At 46.9% G+C, this 10097-nt stretch overlaps 1 protein-coding gene across 1 annotated transcript; it reads left to right on the top strand.

The window, feature by feature from the left end:
* Positions 1-6037: 6037 nt before the first annotated feature.
* On the top strand, positions 6038-6496 carry LOC105821820 (cornifin-A). The gene is made up of 2 exons (XM_012658617.1): positions 6038-6175; positions 6235-6496. Exons 1-2 carry the CDS (start codon positions 6038-6040, stop codon positions 6370-6372), a joined length of 276 nt encoding a protein of 91 aa, XP_012514071.1. The 3' UTR covers positions 6373-6496.
* The last annotated feature ends 3601 nt before the right edge of the window (positions 6497-10097 follow it).

The raw sequence follows: 10097 nt of genomic DNA, 5'->3' as shown, positions 1-10097 counted from the left end.
CAGACCCCCAGGTCCTTCCCTTAGCTATTTCTATGTCATTAGGAGGGAGAGGTTGTTATTTTTAGCAAGCATCCCAAATGATTATTACGCTTAGGTCAGTTGGGGAAACACTCCCACTGATGGGGATTGGATTCCAGAAGCACACAGAATGTTGTCTATGTCCCTACTACACTTCACAAAGCTGGGACTTCATGCTTGACATTTGACTGTCTTTAAGCAAACATGTGTTAAATGAGTGACTTATTGACTACTTCAAAAATGAAGAAAGTGATGGAAATTTCTGTGTCACTGCAGATGAGTTTCTAATAATATATGTAGTTCAGACCCTAAGGAGATGAGCACTTGATATTTATTATCCATCTACTATGTTTTAATCACTATAGTAGTTGTTTTACGTGTGTAATCTTATTTAATAACACTCCAAAAGCAAATACTGCAGGTAAGATAAACTGAGATTGATAGAGCCTTCAGAGTCACAGTGCTGGATTTGCATGTTGGCCCTGACACCTATCTGCCATGTAAACTTGGGCAAGTGACTTATTTTTGATGCTTCAGCTTCTACATCTATAGAATATGGGTTTAATGATTTTTCCCTTGCAATGCTCTTGTGAGGATTAGTGCGTGACACATTGTAGGAACTAATTAAATGGTAGCTCTCATTATTAACAAACTTTGCCAATATCACGCAGCACAGCTAGTAAGGACCAGAATCAGGATTTGAACCCAGGACTTCATATTTCCCAACCTCTGATCTACAGAGGCCACTCTGCACTATAATGAAGTTTGCTTTCAGAGGTGGACCAGAGACTGAGCAGGCACAGCTGAACAAACAAGAGAAGGGACCAACAACTGCACCAACAGTAGCACCTCCAGTGGGGTTTCGGATTCTCTGTAGAAAACTTTCAGCCATGTGCTTGTGCCTGTGCCCCTCAACAGCACGGGGGCAGTGAGTGACCAGAGGGAGAGCACACCTGTCTGAACCATCCCAGATTCCAGTACCCACCATTTAAAAATGTATCTGTCTGTGTCTTGTGAGCATCCATACTCACAGAAACTCTATCTGTAATGGATGACAGATAATTGATCAGCTCCGATGTGTGAGAATGGCAGGACCCAGTCAGTTTCTCTCCTAAGAGTAGCCTGATAGCTGATGGAGTGCCCCATGCTTGTTAAGGGACTGGATCCTGGCACATCAGACCTTTATGACCTCTTGGGAGAGTTACTTAATGCTTCTCCGCCTCAGTTTCCTTACCTAGGGCCATACCCAGATCATTGCGTGATCACCAATAACTTTAGCCACCTCCTGTGCCCCAGCTCATACAAAGCATGCACTGTGCAGTCATGGTCCCTGTCCAGTGACTCAAGGTATAATTTGGTAAACATGTAAACCTGAGAGTGAAGCGGAAAAAATGAGGGGCAATAAAGCAATCACAAAGGCCAAGAATATTGTTCCACTGAGGAAGGATGCCTGCCCTTCGATCATCTCTTTGTCTCTCTCTCTCTCTCTTTCTCTCTCTCTCTCTCTCTCACACATACACACACACACACACACACACACAGACAAGCACACAGAGTAAGCAGAAAAAAGGGATACTCACAGTCAATGGGAAGTTTCATCTGATTTCAAGTGGAAGAAGAGGAAAGAATGAGACAAATTAGCAAGAATTGTTATGTAAGACATATTTAGCCCATTCATCCTAACAACTTTTGAAACATCATTTCATGTCATCTTTACAGCAATCCTGTGAAGTGGAATTTAAAGTTCTCCTTTTAAAAATAAGAACATTAAAGTGCAGTAAGACTGGGCAACTTGCTCAAGATTATCCAACCAATAAAGGCTCTGAAACAACTGGGCCAGACGTTAAGCCTCAGTCCTTTCTACCCGCCTCAAGCGAGAGAAGCCAGTTTTAAATTTGCATTCATCCCTCCATGGACTGGGAGGAGAGAGGAGGGGAAGAGGGTGTGGTGTTTCTTCCTCCTTTTTTCTGCTGTTTCTCAAAGGGGGACCCTGTGTGTTACACATTTTTTAAAAACAAAATCATCATGGCCTGAATTGAGCAGCTGACACTCTGGTGTCCCTAGATGCTAGAGGCGATCGGAGAAGGGGGAAGGTAAAAATCTCTTATTACTGTATGTTTGTACTTGGAAGCTGGGTTCAGAGAATCCAGGGCCTGAGACAAGTTGGGTGGCACCAAAGGACAGAGGAGCAGGGAGTAGGTTGCTCCAGGGCTTAGAATCCCACACACACAGCATCGGGTTCTGCCTGGAGCCTCCTGACTCAGGAGCTCCTGAGAGGGGATTTGAAGAGGGGGGCCTGGCCCAAGCCTGGAGGAGAGTGGCCCGGAGCCCAGGTGTGGTGGTGGCACTGGCACCAGCCCAGAGAGAGGTGGGGCACTAAGGAGGCTGGCAGTGGAGCAGACAGGTAGAGGGGGCAGCAGAAGCGTCCTCTGCCCTTTGCTGAGCCCTCACGTCCCTTCTCAGCCAACCCCAAAAGCTCCAGCACAAGGGAATGTTTCTCTTACTAGGAACTCATCAGCAGTTCTCAAAGCAGTCTCTACAAATAATGCCATTCACGCATTCACCCATTCATTCATTCATCCAGCCAGCCAGTCAGTCTGTAATTGCCCGTCACCCACAGCCCCTGCACGCCAGGCACCGTGTGAGGACGGGGATGGATGTGGACGAATGGCTGTGGGGACACTGGGGGCTGACCCTGACTCAGGTTCATGGGAGGTGGCCCAGCTGTGGGGCCAGCAGGTGCTCCACAAACACCTGCTGTTTGGGGAGTGGAGGGGTGAGATGAAGAGGAGGAACCATGCACACACCTGAGTTTTAAGGGTGATTTGGATTTTCCCAAGGCCACACCTAGTAACAGATTGTGTGTTGAGTGCAGTTCTGAATCAGTGACCTCAGTTTCATGTTATGTTAATCATAGGAAATTGCTGGTGTGAACATTCAGGGAACCCCAGAAAAGAGAAGTCCCATGGCAGGCAGATCTTCAGAATCCGCCCCTCATGGAGGGAAGGCATACCTGGGCAGGTACTCGGAGGCTGGTCATCTGCTGCCCTGCCCAATATCTTCACTGGTCAGGCACCACGGCCTTGCCACTATGCCACCCTGAGACCTCCCCCAGAGTCAAAGCAACTCAGATTCAAAACAGGCATGTTGGCATTTGGCCTTTTTCCTCCTCTCTTGGACCCTGGTCCACGGAGTGATAAAAAACTGAAAATTTTCCACCTTTGCCAGTTCATGCCCGTCCTGTTTTTAAGCAGAGCTAGAACCACCTACTGTTTATCCCAGAGCCATCTCAGATGTTAGCAGCTTTATTCCCACTTAAGAGGATTCATTTTAGCCACAGGTAAGGCACACCCACAAGGCAAGGCTCTTTCTGTCTCCTGCCATGGCCACTCAGGCACGGCCTTGCCAGAACCATGGGTGTACCCAGCTGTAAGTCAAGAAGGCTAAGCTCCCCTTTCTGCCTTTAATCACTTTCCCGCCTGCGCTTAATTTCCTCCATAGACATTCATTCGGGAGTAGCAACGGACTAAAACAAAGAACATAGGATTTTTGTGTAGAATTCTTTTCCTCCTGGGGTTTGTTGATTGACCTTGGGTGAGTTATTTCACCTCTTGTGGCCTCAGATTCCCAATCATCCCTTGAGGAGTATGGACTAAAGGCTCCCCAAGATGCACAGTCTCAGTGGCTCTGAGCAGTGCTGTTTCTCTCACTATGAGGAGTTCCAGGTCTGTCGGGACAGTGGGCTTCCTTCTCAGGAAGCTTCTCAAATAACAGATGTGACTGGCACACGTCAGGGACCCCATTAATATTTGTTGAATGAATGAGGAAACACACATTACTTGCGGCAACGCCGTTGGTTTGAGTGAGCATAGCTCTGACCCTCGGAAAGCCCCCAGGAGACCCAGAGCCACAGAGGGGAGGAAAACCTTGCAGACAGCAGGATCTCCCGGCATCAAGGGCGGAGCCGGAAGCCCGCAAGACGTGGGGGGATTTCGGCACTGAAGATTCCATGACTGGCAGAGTGAGGGGAGGTAGTTAGAAAAGACTTCCGGTTTCCGGGGGTGGGGGAGGCAATCTAGCCCTGTTAGAAAGGAGGAAAGGGCCACAGTCAGGTGGCTGGGTGGAGTGGAGGGAAAAGTTTATCCCAGAAAAGGGATTAGTCCTTTTAAGTCCCTGAAGTAGGAGAGGGGTAAAGGTGTGGTTGGTGAAAGCAAAGCAGGTTTTCCCAGATTAGCAACCAGTCAGGAAGGGGTGGGGCTGGGGTGGGGGCAGGGGGGTTAAGCAAATTATTCTGAATGCGTGTGGTTCAATGGAGTTAGGAGAAAGATGGGGGAATGAATGGAGAGGTCTTGGACCCCCAGACGAGGAGTCTATTATCAGTCAATCCCGTTGTCTCTAGCTTCCACCTTCACTAAGGCAGACAAGGAGTGCACGCCTGGGCTCCTCTGCTCCCTTTCTCTTCCCAGCTGTCCATGTGCCCTAGTATTCTATCCCATAGAATGGGGACAACAGTCTCAATGTCAAAGACAGCAGGTGACAAGGCCTCAAAGGACTCTGATCCCTCCAGGGTTAACTCATTAAATCCTCCAGGAAGCCTGCTGCTCCCCAGCACAAGCCCTGCACCTGGGTCTGAGCAGGAGGGTGGCAGTGAGGATTAGATCCAGGTGACATCATTGTCAGCCAGCCAGGCCAAAAAATATCAGGTGGGTGGTTTTCATCACAAAAGCTGAGCCAACGGGCGATGAAGGGGGGAGTGTGAATCATGGGTGACAAGTGAGGAAGGAAAACAGAGCGCCTGGGCGATACTATTTCCTTGAGGCAGGGCTCATCCATCTTATAAAAGCCAGCTGGCCATTGCCTTCACACCAGACCCAAGCGACCAGACAGCCTGTTCTTCTCTGTGTACCAGGTGAGTCTCTGATTGTAACCAATCTGGAATTCTTATTTATTTTTTTTATTATTGGAAGCTGGATAAAGGCAGGCATGTATAAGAGGGTCGATGCAGGGTATCAGAGTTAGAGAGTAGAGAAGGTCTTTAAGGAAAAGTACGGTTTGGGTTTGAAGGGACCTTAGGGGTGGTTGGGTTGGCACCTCAGTAGACAGCCATTGGACTGGGGCTGGGCAGGGGTGGGAGACATGCCTGTGCCCACCAGGAGCTCACAGCAGCGCTAGGGCACAGGCTCAGGCCCAGAGCACCCTCAGCAACACCACAAGCTCCTCTGGTATGATACTTATAGAGATTCTCATTCATTAGACAGATCTCCACTGAGCACTTCTTATATTTAAGGCAGGACACTAGGCACTTGGGTAAATCAGACCAACATGAAACCTACTCAACAAACTTACAACCTAGCAGGGAAGGTAATAGATGCACTTAAAGTGATGAAACGTGAGGTAGATAGTGGCTGGCATGGGAGGAAGGGGCAGGGAAGGGCAGTGTAGTTTTGGGGAACACTGCTCCAAAAGAGCCTCCTGGTGGGGGCAGGAGATGTGAGCTATGGCGGAGGAGTATTTGGACAAGCAGAGGTGGGAAGGAAAGCATTCAGAGGGGACTATGTGAGGAAAGACAGGGAGCAAAATCACTGGGGTTTAGATTAATATAGAGCCATCCTGTAAGTCACAAGTCATCCTATGAGGGAGGAGGAATGAATAGACTGCAGTACTTCCTTTGCTGCCACTTTCCAAAAGGCCTCATATGTGGGCCTCAAGTCCCTCCCAGAAGCCAACTTCCTTAGGGCATTTTTCAATGAAGAATGTAACGTGTCTGGGGACAAAAGGGAGCTGAGGAAAAAACCCCACTGAAATAGAGCAGAACAAATTGCCTTTCTTGAAAAGGCCCAGAAATTATGAAAGAATATTTTAGTTTCCAGTTTAGTGGTACAGTGAGGGGATAAGAAAGCCTCTCCCTTTTAAAAGGGGCCTGAAATTAAATCTATTTGTCATTGACCTTGACTTCTTCCCTGTTTAACTGAATCACTGAGTCAGCTTTTCTGTCCCTACAGAAAGCCACTGTTGAAGCATGAATTCCCAGCAGCGGAAGCAGCCCTGCGCCCCACCCCCTCAGCCTCAGCAGCAGCAGGTGAAACAGCCTTGCCAGCCTCCACCCCAGGAGCCCTGCCACCCCAAGGCGCCTGAGCCCTGCCACCCCAAGAGCCCTGCCACCCCAAGGCGCCTGAGCCCTGCCACCCCAAAGTTCCTGAGCCCTGCCACCCCAAGGCGCCTGAGCCCTGCCACCCGAAGGTGCCTGAGCCCTGCCACCCCAAGGTTCCTGAGCCCTGCCACCCCAAGGTGCCTGAGCCCTGCCCCCCAACCGTCACTCCAGCACCAGCCCAGCAGAAGACAAAGCAGAAGTGACGTGGTCCACAGCCATGCCCTTGAGGAGCCGACCACCGGATGCTGAGCCCCCATCCCACTCTGCTCACGAGCCCCATTTGCCTGTTGACGTTGCAATTAGCATGCTGTCACCCTGAGTCATAATCCCTCCCTCTTTGTACCTCAAAAAAGGTGTCTTTTACCCTCACTCTGGAAGGTTCCTGAGCTTGTGAATAAGGCAGAAATTCTCACTCGGTGAGCTGGTCTTCCGGTTGCTCAGGGTTCATCTGAAGAGGGGTCTGGGGATGGAGCAGGGGAATATTCCCTGTTCTTCTCCCAATAAATAACTTTAAACTCCATGCCTGGTTGTGTATGTCATTGGCTGATTCAACTTTCATTGCCATCTCAGTGTGACGCGAGAACTAAGTCAGTGAGAGCTGGTTGTGAGGTCTATAGCCAGAAGGTACCCGATCGTAGCACTGAGAACGCGTGTATGTGTGTACATGTGGCTGCTGTACCTGCAGAACATTCTGGGGTTGGCCGTGGGAGAATGTTTAAGGCCACCCAGAGTCTGTTATTTTAGGCAGCCACAGCTAGAACAGGGCTCCCTTCTTTCGCTTGAGTGAGCCACACCTGAATTTAGATGGTGCCTGCTTCCAGTCATCTCTGACTCTCAATCCCTGTCCTCAAATTGTCTTTATTTTGTTTGGTTGATTTCTTTCTATACAATTATTCCAAGGAAATTATACTCGTACATATTCCAACCTGATTAACTGTTCTTCATTCATCCTCCCTTTCTGATGCCACCAACACATAGAGCCAAACACTTAAACAGTCACACTCACAGAGGGATAGACTCTATACACAGACATTCATATGCCGATAGATATTCATACTACACACATACATACACACACTGATTTAATCATCTTAGTCTTTTTCTTTTATTTCGTGCCCACTGTGAAGACACCTAATGCTGTAGCAGGAAGGAGAGTAGAATCCACAGAGATTGTCCCAGGAGAACCCTAAGAAAGATGATCTTCATCCTTTCCCCTACAAACATATGCTCTTACAAAAGCACATACGCTCTTCTCTCTCTCTCTTTCTTTACACACACACACACACACACACACACACACACACACACACATACGCACACACATGGTGCTTCTCTAACTAAAACATAAAAGCAAATGCATCAAATGAAAAAGAAAAAGAACAGAAAAGTTCAAGCAGATTTCAGAAGGAAGAGAGATTAATACAGATAAGACAAAAAATCAGCATAAAGTTGAGGAAGAGCAGGTCATTAAGATATATTATTTAATAATAAAATGTTAGGGTGTAAGAAAACTTAAGAAGCACCTAGTACAGCCCATTCATTTTCCAGATAAACAAATTGATATCTAGAAAGGGGAAGATAATTAGATACAAGATAATTAGAGTAATTAGATACCTAGAAATCATGTTTCTGGATTACACCCAGAGTCCTCTGGCTCTTTCCCTTGGAGCCCTACCTTTCTGATTTCACTGGTGACCAGCAGGTTCGAAAGGCTTTATTGAACAGGTCTGGGATACTAGGGAACAATCTCCCGAGCATGAGAGGGCAACAGAACTTTTCAGAGGGGCTGAGGTGGTCAGTGGGGAGTGAAGCCCATTTCTTGACAAGATGGATGGTCTATGATATCAAAGCGGTATGAGGAAGGAGACAGCAGTGTCTGCATCATGCCAGCATTTCAAATAGGTTTGAAAAGAGCTCAGAGATGTTTGGAAACTGTAAGACAAAAATTGTTCAACAAAATTTTGCAACTTGCTGAGTAGTTGTCAGACTGGCAGGAGAGAATGGCATCACTTGGGTCTGTAAGCTACGCACATGTTGAGGTGAATTCAAATTGCTGCTCATGAGCACGATGGAAAGTGTCTAATACCTCTAGGAGGCAGCCCTGCATGGGGACTCTGGCAGGCGGCACACAGCTCTTAGGGGTTAAAGTCAAGGGACCATCTTGGAAGGGAGTTGATCAAAATGAATCAAAATCTTTAAACATCTGCATGGCCCCCACATTCCTGTACACAAATATTTATTTATTAGGATGATCATTTCAACTTATATATAATATGAAAAAGCTGTATCTAAGTAATGGAATATACTGTGATCATAAAATTATCATATTTAGTCATATGGAAAAATGCTCAGACAATATCGGGATCATGTAAAATATTATGACAGGTGTACAAAACATTGGCAGTAAATATAGCTAAATCATAAACAGTGGCTATGTATGGCTGGTGAGTAAAAGATATTGTTTATTTTAGTCTTTGAATATCCCTATATTCTAAATATTTTCTTCTCTATAAATTGAAATAATATTTATTTATCACACTTCTTTACATGTTTAAAAAAAATTAAAGCAGTCTGAAATGTTGACGAGCTAGAGGAAAAATGTTTGTCCAGAACCTTCCCAAAACCCTGAAGCAATTTCCAGGCCAGCAGCCCAAAGGTGAACGTGCAGGGGGGAGGCTGGGGGTGCAGCCTGTTTTTTTTGTGTGTGTGTGTGGTATTCCACATATAATTCTAAATCTTGTGGTGGGAAACCTCCAATAATACTGCTCCCTGCAGCTCACTCTCAAAGATCCAATGTTGCCCACTGACTTTGACACCTCAATGACCCAGGTGTTAAGGGTTCCCTGGCATAGGCAGAGTTCTCCCTGTCTGAGCTCCGTCTTTTCCCTGGGCTCCTTTGCGATCCAGTCAATAGAATGACATTTGCTCAGCTACAGTCAGGAGCCAGTGCTGCTTTTGTACAAGAACTTAGAGGTACAAAATACACAAAGTTGGTAAACTGTGGGTTCACTATGTGGTTGCTGATCTCATCTTCTGCAGATAAAGAAATGCCCGTTTGATTACCCTTCATGAATATATCTTGGTTTCCTCACCCTCACATTCCTCTGTCCTAATAAAACCATGAGTCTCCATGTATGCTGAAGAAAAAAGAAGATAGTATCTGGCTTAGATAAGAGTTGTTCAATAAGGAGTTCCCACTGTGCTACCAGTTGTTTCCTCCCTATTTCTGACTCAAGAGAGTCTCTTCCCTGAAACTCTATGCCAACCACTTTCCTAGTTGGCTTCCTCCATCTCCCTTCTTAGTTTAGTTGACTCTCTGTCATGTTTCTCTTCCTGATTTCCCTTTGTCCTGCCTCTTTTCTGCTTTATGTTCAACATTCCCCCACCCCTTCCACCTCATGCCTGCCCAGAACCAAGTGGCCCCTCTAGCTCTTGACGCATTTGCAGGCACAGCTGCCAGATGTGCTGCAGCCTATGCCAAACTACCTTGCATGTCCCACACCACATAAGCATCACACCCATGATTACCAGACTCACTTTTAACATCTCTGGACTGTGAGCACCACGAGGGCAGGAACCTTCACTGTCTTGCTCAGGACTATAGACTCAGGGCCGAGCCTGCTGTCCACCCAATGGTAGGAGTCATCTAATGTCTGCTGAGAGGTTTAAAACTCCACCAAATAATGCAATGGATTTGAGAAGAACACTTGGACTACACACTTTGAGCCCAGATAATTCCTGACCTCTGGGAGTACCTTGAGCCTGTTCTTTAGCCAACCTCATTCTCCTCCCTAAACATCTAAAGCACCAGTACTCATAACCACAAACAATTTGCTCTTTACTGGCTCTATCTGCAATCCTCTTGGAAAGAAGCATCCTATATCTCTTAGAAGACTGGGTGCTCCTGAGGGCAGAGCTATGTCTCCAA

The sequence above is a fragment of the Propithecus coquereli genome, unplaced genomic scaffold (assembly GCF_000956105.1).
Source record: "Propithecus coquereli isolate 6110/MARCELLA unplaced genomic scaffold, Pcoq_1.0 Scaffold59, whole genome shotgun sequence".
In the NCBI taxonomy this organism is placed as follows: domain Eukaryota; kingdom Metazoa; phylum Chordata; class Mammalia; order Primates; family Indriidae; genus Propithecus; species Propithecus coquereli.
Note: the sequence above shows the minus strand (reverse complement) of the source record. Positions and strands in the feature narration are given on the sequence as shown.